Source organism: Bos mutus, chromosome 25, assembly GCF_027580195.1.
Source record: "Bos mutus isolate GX-2022 chromosome 25, NWIPB_WYAK_1.1, whole genome shotgun sequence".
Taxonomy (NCBI): domain Eukaryota; kingdom Metazoa; phylum Chordata; class Mammalia; order Artiodactyla; family Bovidae; genus Bos; species Bos mutus.
This window is the reverse complement of record NC_091641.1, coordinates 1,416,218-1,432,178: the sequence shown is the minus strand read 5'-3', so window position 1 is coordinate 1,432,178 and position 15,961 is coordinate 1,416,218. Positions and strand designations below refer to the sequence as shown.

Here is a 15,961-nt window from a genome sequence, read left to right as displayed (position 1 = left end):
GAGCTCTGGGTCTTGGCCCTTTGTTCTGAAGGCCCCCCACTCCTAAGACCTGCCCTCGGGGGGCCGGGTGGAGCCTTGCGCAGCTTCCCTGGGCCCCTCTGCTGCTCTCCCTACACCTGCCAGGCCTCTTTTTATCCAGAGCAGCCTTGGCCAAGAGGGTAGCTCTCCACCGGGGAGTTGGTGCTTCTTAGATCATCCCTTTGATGCAAACGCGAGGCAGAGTAACGCGGGCTGATCACAGAGCTTCCCATGTTCATAAGCCGCCCTGTGTGTGTGTTTCATTTTTTATTTAAGCCTTAAACTGAGAAATGTCTGACGTGGACTGAAATGTCACTTCTTTCCTCTCCAGCTATTGTAACTGCATATGAAAACAGTTCTCAGCACGACCCAAGTTCAAACAATGCTATGCTTGGGGTTCACGCGTCGGCTTCAGCGATTATCCAATATGGAAAAATTGCCCGGAAGCAGGGCCTGGTCAATGTGGCTCTGGATATATTAAGTCGTATCCACACCATTCCAACTGTCCCTATTGTGGATTGCTTCCAGAAGATTCGGCAGCAGGTCAAATGCTACCTCCAGCTGGCAGGCGTCATGGGCAAGAACGAGTGTATGCAGGTAGGGTGCCAGGTGGACCCAGTGCCCGTCCTTGCCCTGGCAGTGAGGGTCCCTGGGCCAGCTCCTGCCTCAGACAACAGGAAAAGGGACTGGAGCGCTGTGGGACTCTTGGTCTCAGGGAGCAGTTCTGCCAGAACGAGAAGGGGACAGGAAGCCACTCAAGTATTTGAATTATATGCCACGGTCTCTAATCTGCCATATTCTTGGGTAATATAGAACGAAAACTAAAAATTGCAGGACTGTGGGGGCATATGTAGATTTGGGCTATCTATGTTCAGAAGGAAATTAACAATGAAACTGACAAGATATCTAAAGCTTTGGAAAAAATAATACCATTAAGGTGTCTGGAACTGAATTTGTGTTTAGTGATTCAGTTTAAATACTCCTTGTCAGTCAATAAATATTCTAGGTAGGCACGCCTCATCAGTTTAAAATACATTTGTCAGTGACCTTTAGGACTTAACTGCCTGGATCAATATTTTAATGAGGTTTTCAATGAGTGTCTAGCAAGTTCAAGAACCTTTCTGTTTTTACAAACAGGGCCTTGAAGTTATTGAATCTACAAACTTAAAATACTTCACGAAAGAGATGACGGCTGAATTTTATGCACTGAAGGGGATGTTCTTGGCTCAGATTAACAAGTATGTATGTTATATAGGTGGCGGGTGAGAGAAAGACTCATCAGATTATTTAAATAATTGTTTGTAACTTAAAAAGCAATGTGAAGATGAAGCTAGAAATTGACATGAGTTGGCATCAGTCATCAGACATGGTGTTCAGCTTTTGTATCTAGGAAAGTAGTAACTTGCAGCAGGATCAGAAAGCTGGCTTGAGTGTGGTACTTTTTAGCTATGAGTTGCTTGACCATGGAACTGCCAATAATGGTTTCATTGCCCCATTTTCTCAGCGTGCTGTCTTGGAAACAGAGTTGATTCCTTTTATGGAGGTGATTCTTGCTTTAGAGGAGGGGTCAGTCAACTGGAAAACAGTGTGGTGGGTCCTCAAAAAACTGTAAACGAATAATTATGTCCTAGCAATTCCACTCCTAGGTATTTATGGAAAAGAGTTGAAAACAGGAGCTCAAACAGGTAGTCGTTCATGAAGGTTCACAGAGTTCTGTTTACAGTAGCAGAATATTGAAACTACTCAAATGACTGGATAAGCAAAATGTGGTGTGTACAAACAGTAGAATATTATAAGAATGAAGTGGTATTTTCTTTAATATGTTGCTGTGCTTAGTCACTCAGTCTTGTCCAACTCTTTGAGACCCCATGGACTGTAGCCCGCCAGGCTCCTCTGTCCATGAGGATTCTCCAGGCAAGAACACTGGAGTGGGTTGCCATGCCCTCCTCCAGGGGATCTTCCCAACCCAGGTATAGAACCCACGTCTCTGGCATTGCAGGCGGATTCTTTATCGTCTGAGCTACCAGGAAATAAGTAACTTTTATTTACTAGTAAGAATTAAAAGCCTTTTTTAACAGAAAGTTACCCCTTGGATGACCTGAAAATTCCATGCTCCATCATGAGCAGAGGGGGCCAGGCTTTCTGTGGTGAGCAGTTTGTGTGATGAAGAACATTGCTGAATTCTCTTCTGAAATCTTTGATCCAGGAATTCAACCATATGTGGAATTCAGGAATTCAGGCTTATATGTGGACAGACATGAGTTTTATAATGAAAGCTCAAGCACAGAATAATAAAAAATACAACCATGATTTTTAAAACTGTAGGATATTCCATTTCAAAGATGCTATGGCTATGGTAGTCTGATATTTTTCTTATCTGTTGAAACTCTTGTTATATGAAAATTACTTAAAATAAGGCTGGTAAATCTGAATTCATATAGCAGATCTATGACATTTTAGTCAATAATTTATTTCATGCTTTGAAAATATTACCTTCGTTAGAAGTGTGTTTAATATTTTTTCTTTCCACGTTTATAAATTCCCTATTAAGTTTTACCTAATCCAATCTGATGCTTAAATGATTTTAAATGTCAACAATGTAAAAATATAGCTAACATTTTTCTAAATGATTAAAGCTTTGCACCCCTTCATTTTGGGTTTCGCTAGTGGTTCAGATGGTAAAGAATCTGCCTACAATGCAGGAGACCCAGGCTTGATCCCTGGGTCGGGAAGATCCCCTTGAGGAGGAAATGGCAACCCACTCCAGTATTCTTGCCTAGAGAATTCCATGGACAGAGGAGCCTGGCGGGCTACAGTCCATGGGGTTGCAAAGAGCTGGACATGACTGAGTGACTAACACACACACATTCTCTTTCGTTTAATTATTAAATCAGTCCTTGCAGTTCTCCTGCACACCTCTCAAACATACCCACCCCACATGCACTTGGACTGCCTCAGTTCAAGCCTCCTGCCTCCCTCCAGTTTCTTCGCTCTCCCACACATTCTCAGCATGGTCACGAAGTAGTCAGATTTGTGTCTCAGAAGGATCACCCCACTTTTCTGCTCAAAACCCTGCCCTGGCTCCTCACCACGCCCTGGTCTCACTTTAGTGAGCACGGTGGCCCTCAGTGATCTGGCGCACACCCACCTCTCCTGCACGTCTCCCATCAGAGTGCTTCACACTAAACTAACCGGCTGTGAGAACTCTCTGCAGGACTCTGCACAGCCCCCCTTTCCTCGTTACCATCCTTTCATCCTGAGCTCTGGTGAACTCCATCATCCTTCACAACCCAGCTCAAACATGACTTCTTCCCTAAGGCCTTCTTAAGCCCGAAATTCCAACTCCGAAATTACCCACTCCCTCTTCTAAATCTCGTGGCGTGCCTTTTACTTACCACTTGTGTTGTGACTGCTCGTTTCTGTGCTTGCCTTTTCTGTATCACTGTAAACCTTTTGAGACCATTAAAGCAGTTTTGTGTTCGTTAAACCAAATTGTCTTTGCTTCAACACTCTAAGTAATTGGGAGCAGGGATGGGATGTTTCCAGGGTGATCCACAGTGGCCGAGATGCTGCTGCTTCTTCAACAGCAGACATAAACCTCATGTTTCTTTAATCACAGGGATCACCAGACCCTCTTGGATTAGCATACATAACACAGCTCTTAAATATGGGTTGAGTATTTCTGCCTTTGTGCAAGATATGTACATTATATTTTACTTTAAACCTTTTGGCAGAGGTGGTGGTTTACTTGCGAAGTCATGTCTGACTCTCTTGTGACCTCATGGACCGTAGCCTGCCAGGCTCCTCTGTCCATGGGATTTCCCAGGCAAGGATACTGGAGTGGGCTGCCATCTCCTTCTCTAGGGAGTGAAGTGTTGACATGAACGTCAGCATGGATGAACCTCAGAAACACTGAGGCTGATTGAAAGAGTCTAGACACAAAAAGTCGCCGTCTGTGGGTCCATTAATGTGAGATGTGCGGTAGTCAGTCCACAGAGGCAGAGCAGCAGTAACTCCATGGGTGGCCACCGGGGCTGGGGGTTGGGGGCAGTGGGGAGTGGTGCTTCTTGGTTCGGGGTTTCCTTGGGGTGATGACAATGTTCGCAGCCTCCGTAGAGGTGGTGGTCACAGAGCATTTTAAATGTACCAGCTGCCCCCGAATTGGTCACTTCACGACGATTGGTTTTCTGTCCCGCGGTGTTCACGGTCTCAATTTGTGTCCTCCCAGGTCTGAGGAAGCAAACAAAGCGTTCTCTGCAGCCGTGCAGATGCACGACGTGCTGGTGAAAGCCTGGGCCATGTGGGGCGACTACCTGGAGAACATCTTCGTCAAGGAGCGGCAGCTGCATCTCGGGGTGTCCGCCATCACCTGCTACCTGCACGCGTGCCGGCACCAGAACGAGAGCAAGTCGAGGAAGTACCTGGCCAAGGTGAGGCCGGAGGAACTCGCTTTGACCAGAGACCTTCCTGGGAACCTTTAGTTTGGATGGAAGCTCAGCGACCTCCTGGTCCGTGCTGGGCATGAGGCAGCACACAGAGTCTGTAGGTTCTATTTAAAGCTGGAAAGTGGAGGCCTGGACATTCTTGGGGTCAGAGGACTTCTTAGCCGCAAAATTGAACCTGGAGTGCGGGTGGGTCTTAGAGCTCAGGTCTGGTGTGGCTGTGGGCCTCCCGCTGGACGGGGATTCCTGCAGACTGTGAGGGCTCTGCCAGGAGTGCACCCTGCCGCGCACCTCAGGCTCTGACCTCTCGCTCCCAGGGCCGTGCATACAGGCTGGAGCCAGTCTGTGTGATGCTGAGGCCCTGGGTTCCTGCAGGGTGAGGTCGTCCCGTGGTGCCCCACTGCAGCGCTGGGCACAGGGCTGTATCCACGTGTGCCTAGTGGATGGCTGCTTGAGCCCGAGCACCCTCCTAGCGTGCACCCTCTTGGCTTCCCTGGGAAACACATCCGTACAACCCAGAATCCGTTCTTGCAGATAACTTAAGAATAGATTGTTCCGCTTACTTTGTCCAATAAAGGTGAGGAGTTTTTAGAATTCCTTGATCTAACGTCAGAGTTTGGACTGAACATCCCAAGTGGTGAAAGCCGACTGCGGACACAGGCCGGCTGTAGTCATGCCGAGGAGCCGCTGCACGGCCAGCTCTGGGTGTGCTTTCCTGTGAATGAGGTGGTTTCAGAGTCTCCTGACGGCAGACTGCCAGCGGGGCCTCGCACTAGGGTGGTGGTGGTCACCTGAGATCTGAGCAGAAGCCCATTTTGTTCTGGGGAGATCGCAAGTGTGGGTAACAGACTGGAGCTCGTGGGGTCCACATGACCACCGCTAGCCAGCTGACCAGGTCAGTTAGTAGTTGGCATTAAAGCTAAACCTTGACGAAAACTGTATTTAAATTCTCAGCGTCATCTATCTGTAAGCTCTATTAAGTTTCATCATACAGTTGGGCCTTTTGTCCATGTTTCCCATGATGCCAGGAAAGGTGCCTTGTGTGGCAGTTTAATGTCGGGAACGCCCCTGACCGGAACCGGAGACTTTGGCTCAGCTCCCTGACTGCCCTTCTGTCTTAGGTGCTGTGGCTCCTGAGTTTTGACGATGACAAGAACACCCTGGCAGATGCCGTGGACAAGTACTGCATCGGCGTGCCGCCCATCCAGTGGCTGGCCTGGATCCCGCAGCTGCTCACCTGTCTGGTCGGCTCCGAGGGAAAGCTGCTTTTGAACCTGATTAGCCAGGTGGGACCTGCAGGGCCTCTTTGGTCACAAGGTGTTTTCCCTTCACATCCTTTTTTCCAAGAAAGAAAATGTGCACCCTCAGAGTTTTGAAACTAAGATGGATGGGCAGGCGTGCGCAGTTAGCTGTCACCTGACGTAAAGCAGAGGGGACAGTAGTTGCAGAGCACCGCGGGGTTGGCGGGCAGTGGTCTGCTGGACTTATGGCGTCAGGATGCTGACTTCTTCTCTTACACACGTTGCCACGTAAGATACACGTAAAGTACGCCTTCTGTTAAAATGCAGGGTCCCTGGCGAGCACTCGGGTTACTGACCGGGCGCGGGTGCCTGGTCAATGCTCACGGCTGACTCCCCGTCACGGGCTGGACCGGGAGCTCTGAGGCCAGAAGAAAGCTCGGCAGGCTGTGGGTCTGTTGCTCTTGGCCCAGCTGCCCAGCCGCGCTGTTGGAGGCTCACAGTCGTGGGCACTGGGGCAGGCTGGGGGGATTGGGCCTGTAGAAAGGCTGTCATGACCCGTGTTTGAGGTCTGCTCCAGATTATCCTCCTCTTGCGCAAAGGCCAAGAGGCAGGGGAGAGCCCTGAGCAGGGGACATGTGGATACCATTTGGTCTGGGATTGGTGCCTTTGATGGCGTTTGTTTTATCAAGTTACAGAGTCCTGTATGTAGCCTCTCACATGTGAACCTGTAACCAAGCACCTGGGGCACGCTGCTCGCTCGCCGCTCATGCACAGCATCTACACGGCACCCAGAAGTGGTTTCATTCTTCCTTGAGCGCTTGCGGCTGTGGTCCTGGGTACTGGTACTTCACCTGGAGTTGATCTGTCAAAGACGTAGATTCTGTTTGGTATCATCATTCACTGGACATCTCTTAACATACATTAGCCAGCCTTCCTGCAGCCAGTGGCCAAGCTGGGTAACGTCTGCTCAGCCCTTCTGAAGAAGCCGTAGAACTCTAGTTGACCAAAACTGGCATTTCTTACCTAAAAGAAAAAGGCCAGTCCCCTGCGTCCTACAGTTACACAGAGTGAAGTGACTTGCCAGGGAGCCCCTTCGTCAGCCTGCTCTCAGTTCTGGTGAATGAAGACGGCTGGCATTTTGTGTTCTCTGTCACTGGCTTGAGAGGCAGGCACCTGAGTGTCTGCCCCCTCAGGTTAGATCAGATGACAAGTGAGGTTGCTCTGCCAGGAGGAGTCTTGGGTGGGTGAGACTGATGGAATACACCAGGCTGCTCTTGCCTGGGTCTTTTCTGGCTAAACTGGACGTTGGGCTTGCTATTCAGTCCGGCCTCCTGTCTGTGCTAAGTCAGTGGTGCCGGCCAGGTGCGGGCCCCTTCCCACTCACGACTGACTCTCTCTGAGCAGGTGGGACGCGTGTATCCCCAGGCTGTATACTTCCCCATCCGGACCCTGTACCTGACGCTGAAGATAGAGCAGCGGGAGCGCTACAAGAGCGGTACGTCTCCTGGGGGCAGCGGCCAGGCCGTGGGGCGGGTCCCCAGGGCGTCCAGGTTCCCACTGTCGCCAGCACACGCCCCGGCAGCTCCCCTCCAGCCCGCGGGCCCGTCTGTGTTCAGATGCTGGGAGGACACCGGGGTGGGAAGACGAAACCTGACCTCCCGGGGGCTGCTGGTTCTCCTTCTCCGTAGTGTGACAAGGTGTTCATCCACTCCAGTGATCTCATCCATAAGTAGGAGAAAATATGTGAAACCCAGGGCTTCAGTGGTAAAGAATCTGCCTGCCAAGACAGGAGCTGTGGGTTCGATCCCTGGGTCGGGAAGATGCCCTGGAGGAGGAAATGGCAACCCACTCCAGTATTCTTGTCTGGGAAATCTTACAGACAGAGGAACCTGGCTACAGTCCATGGGGTTACAAAGAGTGGACACAACTGAGTGACTAAACAAAAAACAAAAGTTGAACTTAACTCATTAGTTACAAACGCGTTCTGATAAATAGCACAAATGCCACTTACTGTGTTACAAGGAATCACACCTTCAGCTGCCAGAAGAATCCGCACAGAAAGCAGTCTTACCTGGGCCTTCTCTGGTGGTCCAGAGGTTAGGGCTTCGAGCTCCCAGTGCAGGGGTCACGGGTTCGATCCCTGGCCAGGGAACTAAGATCCCATTTCCACACAGTATAGCCTAAAGAAAAAGAAAAAAATCAGTCTTAACCAAAGGTAAAAACTTATTCACAATAGGTTTTTAATCTGTAACGATTACTGTGGTACATAGAGAAATAACCTACTTAATGGTTTCAGTTACCCACTAAGCATGGTGCTCTGTAAACAGTCAAAGCACCGCTTACTTGCTGTGTCTTTAGTACGTAGACACACTCACTGCAAGGCCAGAGCCTTTCCAGGAAGGTGACTCCCTCCGCCCGACGATGGTGGCAGCTCCCAGTCCTCTGTAGGGTGGGTCTTCGTGCCAACCTCCTGGCTGGCTAGGTGGATTGGAGTTTGGGTCAATTGAAAGTTAAGGGTTTTTGTTCTAAGTGAGTTGAAGCTTTAAAAAAAAGAGCATCAGGGGTTCTGTAGCTTTTCTTACGAAGCAGCGAGCTTTGTTTTTAACGTCATTTGTATCTGTGGTTTGGCTTTCCTTGATGAAAGCACACTTCTAGATTCTCAGAGCTAATACAAAGAATGAATTGTGAAATATTTTGCCTGACCTTAAAAAAAAAACTCAGACTCTCACTGCAGTTAGAGGGAGTCCAGGGAGCCTGCGCCCCCCACCTGGACCGCAGTCACACGCCCGCCTCGCGCCCTCACCCGTGCACCTTCTGCTTGCACTGCGCCCCGGGACAGGGCACCTGCCTCGCAGCCCCGGGAGGCCCCCGGGGTGTGTCCCGCGCCGGCAGGAACCAGCGTTCCTCTGGCCGGGGGGTCCTCGGAGCGCCGACTCTCCCATCGGTCAGTTCGGCGCTGACATTGGCGTTGTGTGTGTTGCTCTCAGATTCTGGACAGCAGCAGCCAAGTTCAGTGGGTAACCAGTCCCATTCTGCATCAGATCCAGGGCCCATAAGAGCCACGGCCCCCATGTGGCGCTGCAGCCGTATCATGCACATGCAGCGGGAGCTGCACCCGACGCTGCTGTCTTCCCTGGAAGGCATCGTCGACCAGATGGTCTGGTTCCGGGAGAACTGGCACGAGGAGGTACGCGGCGGGTCTGTGTGCCACGGAGGGCGTGGGTCTGGGTGCCCTCGCAGATGCGGCCTGTCCACACGAGCTCCCCGCTCGTGTGTGTCTGTGGGTGGACTGGCTGATGGAGCCGCAGAGTCTCCACGTCTGCACCCTGGTGCTGTCGTCAACGCCGAAGCAGAAAACTTGAAACGAAGGCGACATCAAGGAAGCCATTGCTGCCCTTAAAATGCTTCTTTTGTTCACTTGTCCGAATCTAACTGCTGAAATCCCACCACTGGCCAAGGAGCAGTGGGGTGGGCAAAGGTCATCTCAGGGGTCATCATCTCCAGGGGCCAGAGCTGGTTCTCAGGCCGCCTCCTCAGTGGTGGTGATAAGTAATCAGCGTTTGTTGTCTGGTTGGCCGAGAGGCCCCCTTGTTAGTGCTGTGTTACTCTGTGTGTGTGCACAGCACACGGACGTGATCTGAAATAGGCTTTTCCTTGAACAACAGAAGGGTGTGTGCGCGATGCAAAGGGTGGGGTTGTGGGTCTTTTTCTTCTGTTAACGTTTGGGATGCTGTTCCTTGCTGTTGAGAACGCAGCTCATGGCATGAGCGTCCACGGTACCCCCCGCCCTGGTTCTGCACACTCTGGCGCCCCGAGAGCTTTGTCCATGGTGGGGCCGGCTGGGTGGGTGCCCAGTGGGTAGGGGGCAGCTTGCTCGAGTGCAGAGCTCTGTTGCACGAGCCCACCGTGTCTCTGTCCCCCAGGTCCTCAGGCAGCTCCAGCAGGGCCTGGCCAAGTGCTACTCCGTAGCGTTTGAGAAGAGCGGAGCGGTGTCGGACGCCAAGATCACGCCGCACACCCTCAACTTCGTCAAGAAGCTGGTGAGCACGTTCGGGGTGGGCCTGGAGAACGTGTCCAACGTCTCCACGATGTTCTCCAGCGCCGCCTCCGAGTCCCTGGCCCGGCGCGCCCAGGCCACCGCCCAGGACCCCGTCTTCCAGAAGCTGAAGGGCCAGTTCACCACCGGTGAGTCCCAACCCGGGGAAGCGGCCCCTCACCCTGCTCCTCGGTCCTGCCCATCCCAGTTAACCGCCTCCGTTGCTTTTCTGGAACGCAGCACAGGGTGGGCAGGTTAGACTGTAAGCAAACAGGACACTCCCCTGCCCCGAGATCGCATGGCCTTCCCTCCAGGGGAAAAGTCAAAGAATCGGAGCCGGGGTAGACACAGGGATTTAGGACGCAGTCCTGCTGCTTGCCAGGTTTTTGTGGAAGATTGGACAGGGTCAGGTGAGGCAGTAAGACCCGAAGGTGCTGGCTCCGCGGTGACGGGCAGGGATCCCCCTGGTGGTGGCTCTGGTGTCAGGACTGGGAGGGGACTCTCGCGTTTCCTGGACCCACGGGAGCACGGATCCGGCCCCACCTCTCTGTGTGACCCCTTGGTGCCCCTCACTCAGCCCGAGTCCCTGTCGGGGACCCCCGGGCACACGCAGGCCAGGCCGCGCCCCCTGGAGCTGGAGCGCGTGTGGTCTCTTCCTCACAGCAAACGGAGGTGTCTGAGATGGAAGTCTTGTGGACACCATCCTATACTACTGAGAAGAAGTGATACTAAGTGTATCTGTATCTACACCCAAATGTAGTCTGAAATAGAGCCTTAAAGGTGGAACACATCTGGATTCTAATGTGAAAAAATGACAGGCGCTAAAACCTGGAAGAGGGCCAGCCTCGAGGCGCTGACCCACCACCAGCTGCAGTGAGCGTCAGATGCCCTCATCGAGCCCCTCTGGCGACACGCCCCAGGGGCCGACCCTGTGTCCATCCTGGGTTCTGGTCTGGAGAGTGCAGGAGGGTTGCCCCTCCGCCCACAGCAGCATCGCAGCCCTGGCTCCAGCTCCACGTCTGTGAGCAGGGGGGAAGGCAGCTCCAGAGAGTCGGTCTGGAGACGGAAGACTGACCCACGTGGGAACGCTGTGCCGAGCGCTGACGGCCGCTTTGTGGCGACAGCCCCAAACGCGAGTCCCCCAGATGCCCCTCCAAGGAGAAGGGACACGCAGTGTGGCTCTTCCACGCTCATAAAGCAGATGAAGAGGCGTTAACTGACACACACGGCAACTTGGATGAACTTCAGAGAAATTATGCTGAATGCAGAAAGCTGCTCTCAGAAGGATTCCTGCCACGCACTTCTAAGTCATGAAGCCTTTGTGAGGTCACGATGGAGAACAGACCAGCAGTGGCCAGGCGTCGGGTGTGGGGGAGGCGGGCATGGCTCAGAGCTGGGGGACGGGGGCCTCCTGGATACACAGCGGGGCGCCCCCCACGCATCTCACGGATGCACACGTGCACACAGAACACGCACAGGTCACGTGTCTGAATCAGCCCCGTGGGTTGTGCCAGTGCCTTGGTTTTGGGAAGGGGTGTGTGGCCCTCCCTGTTAGGTTTCTTGGTGCTCCTGTGAATATTTATTTCAAGATAAAAGTTAACAGCAAATAGAAACCCGTTCCATGAAGACCAGGCCTGGCCTTGATAACAGCTTCCTGCCCCCGAGTTGAGAAGGTGCAGCCCCGTGTCCCGGTGGACGAAGACCTGCCTCCCCCATGTTCACCTCGCTAGTCACAGGACCGCACGTGAGATGGTAAAGGAAAGCCGGAGAAACGCCGTGAGGAAAAACCCCACGAGAGAAGTGCATCGACTGTCGTGAAACTGATGACACGCATGCACAGTTAAACTCACACGTGGGCATGACGAGTGGAGTTGTGGGAGCAGCTGTGTGTCAGGCCCAGAGCTCCGCGCCGTTTATTCCAGGCGGCATTTTTATGTGCTGTTTATTGGAGTCCTGCCCCCCACAGCACTTCATTACAGACTAGATAGAAAACGCGCCTGTTTCCTCCCTGGGCCGCGCCGGAGTCGTAGTTGTGCAGTGAGTTGAAAATCACCCAGGTGACCGAAATGTTTCTTAATCATATTCTGTTTTGCAGATTTTGACTTCAGTGTTCCAGGATCCATGAAGCTTCACAATCTGATTTCCAAACTGAAAAAGTGGATCAAAATCCTGGAGGCTAAAACCAAGCAGCTTCCAAAATTCTTCCTCATTGAAGAGAAGTGCCGGTTTCTGAGCAACTTCTCGGCACAGACAGCCGAGGTGGAAATTCCCGGGGAGTTTCTGATGCCAAAGCCGACACATTACTACATCAAGATCGCTCGGTGAGTGCGCCTGGCCGGCCTGGGGTCATCGACGCCTTCCCCTGGGAGAGGCCCGGGAGATGATCCAGGGAGACCAGTCAGCGGTTCACACTGTGATTCCCTCCCTTCTGCCCCTGGGAGAGGACACGGGACTGCCCTCAGATTGGAGTCTTTGGGCACCTTTCACATGTCCAGGCGAACCCATGGGTTCCATGTTTTGTCTGAGTCAAGCCTGTGTTTGCTCTCAAAAGAACCGTTTCTGAATGCTTGTAGAACTTGACGAAGCAGAGTTTTGCAGTGTTTTATATACTCTGAAAGCACAGTATTCAAAACAGAATCAAATGATGTTAAAATTTTTTAGAGCAAAGCGAGTTGCATCCCATTTAAAATGTAAAGCGAGCTGGGAACTGGCGAGCCTTAACAGGGCCCTCCAAGTCGGACCCTGCCGCTCCCCTCCACCGTCGGCCCCAAGGTTGTGCGGGCCCCACACCGCCCCTCCGCTGTGAGCCCCGAGGGTGCACAGGCCCCAGGCCGGCTCATCGGCAGCAGATCCTCTGTCCCAAGGGCCCAGGTCCTCCCACTTCTGGGGTCCCCGGTGTCCTCTGACTGCTGAGGCCAGACCCTCGGCGCAACTGGTCGTCTGGGGAAGCTCTGCTCTCAAAGCAGAGGGGCGGAGTGGGCGCGTGGCGTGGTGTCAGCGCCCGCCGTCTTGGCAGGTTCATGCCCCGGGTGGAGATTGTGCAGAAACACAACACGGCGGCCAGGAGGCTCTATATCCGCGGGCACAACGGCAAAATCTACCCATACCTGGTCATGAACGACGCCTGCCTGACCGAGTCACGGCGGGAGGAGCGCGTGCTGCAGCTGCTGCGCCTGCTCAACCCCTGCCTGGAGAAGCGGAAGGAGACCACCAAGAGGCACCTGTTCTTCACAGGTACGTGCACGGCCGCCGCCAGGTATGCCCTGCTGGCGCCTCTGGGTACGCCCTGGTGGCGCCTCCGGGTATGCACGCAGCCACCTCTGGGTACACCCTGGTGGCGCACAGCCCCTGCAGGACACGCGCCTGACCAGCACCCGCCTGGAGAAGCAGGCCCCGACCGGGCGCACAGCTGTCTCCACTCGCCCATGAGCCTGCCCAAGCTCTGGTGACGTCGGCTGAGCAGGTGGCATGCTCCACATGGTTTTTAAGCACAGTCTTTGATCTCTTCTTGGACTTCTATGGTGGCTCAGCTGGTAAAGAATTCCCCTGCAATGCAGGAGACCCTGGTTCAATCCCTGGTTTGGGAAGATTCCCTGGAGAAGGGAACAGCCACCCACTCTGGTATTCTGGCCTGGAGAATTTCACGGATTGTGTAATCTATGGGATCACAAAGAGTCGGACACGACTGAGCGACTTTCACTTTCACTTCTTGATCTGCTCTGGGCACCACCTGAGGCGCCCGCCTTGGAGTCGAGGAGCCCCAGGAAGGCCCCTGACATCTCATTGAGGCGGCACCCAGCAACCTCGGGTGAGGTCTTTACAGAACCGAGTGGTGGTGGGTGAATCGTGAACGTGTCACGTGGGGCGGGGCGGTGCCTGTGGCTCCCCAGCCCCAGAGAGAACAGTGGTCACCCTTCATGTTGACCCGGGTTTGGAGTCCGTTGCCGTGCGTGGTGTCTGGTCCTGTTCGGAGCTCTCTGATGGCTGAGCTGTGATCCAGCCTCTTCTTTTATTTTATTTTTAAACTTTACAATATTGTATTAGTTTTGCCAAATATCGAAATGAATCTGCCACAGGTATACCCACGTTCCCCATCCTGAACCCTCCTCCCTCCCCTACCCTCCCTCTGGGTCGTCCCAGTGCACCAGCCCCAAGCATCCAGTACCGTGCATCGAACCTGGACTGGCGACTCGTTTCATACATGATATTATACATGTTTCAATGCTAAAGTCTCTCACCTTTAAGTTCAGAATCCCCCAAAATAAGTGAATTGAGAAATCGGCTCTGCAGAGCGCTGTGGGTGTTCGAGCACATGTGTGACGCGCTCTGCTGGTCGGTCCCCGCCTCACCCGCCGTCTCCCCTCTCTCCTCAGTCCCCCGCGTGGTGGCCGTGTCTCCGCAGATGCGCCTGGTGGAGGACAACCCCTCCTCGCTGTCGCTGGTGGAGATCTACAAGCAGCGCTGTGCCAAGAAGGGCATCGAGCACGACAACCCCATCTCGCGCTACTACGACCGCCTGGCCACGGTGCAGGCGCGCGGGACGCAGGCCAGCCACCAGGTGCGGGCGGGCGGGCGCAGGGTGGGGCCGTGCGCCTCGGCCAAGGGCCATTCACTGCAACAGGACAGAGGCATGTTTTCATTCAGCCTCGCAGAAGCTCAGAGGCCTTCCCGCAAAACAGCTCAGAAATTAGAATTTTAAAGGAACTTCCTGGCAGGTTCATTTGGTTGGCAGCCGGGGCGTAGGCGGTGTGAGGCTGTCCGCCCGCCTCCTGGGCACCTTCACAGGTTTGCTGCCAGGCCTCCAGGTCACGCACAGTCTCTGTGTGGTGTGTCCTTGCTAAAATGCAGAATGTGGGGACGTGGAAACCTGTCGGGCCAGCCGTTTCTGTGGCCTCGGGAGTCCCGGATGCCCCGGCTGCACCTGCTGGCGGGCCGAGGGTCTCTCTGCACCTGCGGGTCCTGCTCTGGGGGCAGCGGGGCAGGGGGAGCGTGGGTGAGAAGGCTGTGTCCAGGGTTCTCTGTGTCACCAAGAGGCAACCCTGTGGCCGGTTCTCCTGCTGCCTCCGTGGTCCTTCCTGGCTCCCCGAGGGCGCCTCCTGGATCTGGGGAGAGACCCCCAGGGCCGGAAGCTGCCTCTGTTGTCCAGGGACTGGTCTCCCATTAATCTGGGTCCTAAAGGGCTTGGTTCAGGACAGAGCCCAGGGGTGCCCGTCTCAGCCCCGTGCCATGCTCAGGGTGCAGGGTCTCGAGTCAGCCCCCACCGTCATGCGGGCAAAGCAGGTGGGGTTCTTCTGTGCTCAGTGGTCTCCGTGGACCATGGCAGTTTTGAGGTGTTGGTGGGAAGTGAATGGATTGGATTCTCAAGTCTCTGTGTTCCTTGGACTGTGGGAGCCAGTGACCCTTGTCTGCAAATACGTGGCTACATCGGAAGCCCCCTCCCGCTTTGTGAAGATGGAGCTGAGCGCGGGTCTGGCACAGGGATGGTGCGGGGCCCTCCTGGGCCCGCGGGAGGTGCGGACGTCTCTTCTTAGTCTTCCTCCCCTAGTTTGCTTCGTTACTGACTCGGCTCCTTTACCCTTTGCGGTTTTTACTACACTGCCTGTAAATTTGCTTGTTCTGGACGCATCATGTGAGCAGAGTCACACAGCATGTGCTCTTTCGTGCCTGGCTCCCTCCGCAGCGTGTTCTCAAGGTCATCCGCTCGGTGGCACGTCGGTACTGTTTCTTGCTGATTATTTCCTTATATGAAGAGACCACGTTTAACTTACCCACTTATTAGTTGGTGGACGTTTATGCCTTTTGTCTGTTAAGATTAATGCTGCTGTGAACACGCATGTACAGGTTTTTTTGTGGATTTGTGTTCTCATTTCACTTGGCCATCTATATACCAAGGGTAGAATCGCTGGGTTATCTGGTAACTCTCACGTTTAACATTTTGATGGAGCCACAGACTGTTTTCCAAAGTGACCGCAATGTACGCGAGTTCTGATTTCCCCACGTTCTTGCCAGCACTTAGTATTATCTGTCTTTCTGACTACAGCCACCCGAGTGTGTGTGAAGTGCTAGTTTATTTTGGTCGGTAGCAAGTGATACTGAGTATTTTTTCATTTGCTGATTGGCTGTTTGCATATTTTCGTTGGAGAAAAGTCAGTTCAAGTCCTTTACTCACTTTTTTAAATAAATTTTTTTTAAATTCTGTGCCACACCGGTCGTCGCTGCTCCTC

The 15,961-nt window shown here is 53.5% G+C and overlaps 1 protein-coding gene across 1 annotated transcript in view; it reads left to right on the top strand.

Annotated features, from left to right (window-relative positions):
* Positions 1 to 15,961, top strand: part of TRRAP (transformation/transcription domain associated protein) — a 90,637-nt gene that overhangs the window by 71,355 nt on the left and 3,321 nt on the right. Inside the window, 10 exon segments of the mRNA XM_070362803.1 lie at positions 350 to 615; positions 1,156 to 1,256; positions 4,247 to 4,448; positions 5,582 to 5,746; positions 7,106 to 7,196; positions 8,689 to 8,888; positions 9,625 to 9,886; positions 11,833 to 12,058; positions 12,754 to 12,971; positions 14,111 to 14,295. Of these exon segments, the coding sequence (XP_070218904.1) occupies positions 350 to 615; positions 1,156 to 1,256; positions 4,247 to 4,448; positions 5,582 to 5,746; positions 7,106 to 7,196; positions 8,689 to 8,888; positions 9,625 to 9,886; positions 11,833 to 12,058; positions 12,754 to 12,971; positions 14,111 to 14,295 (1,916 nt within the window).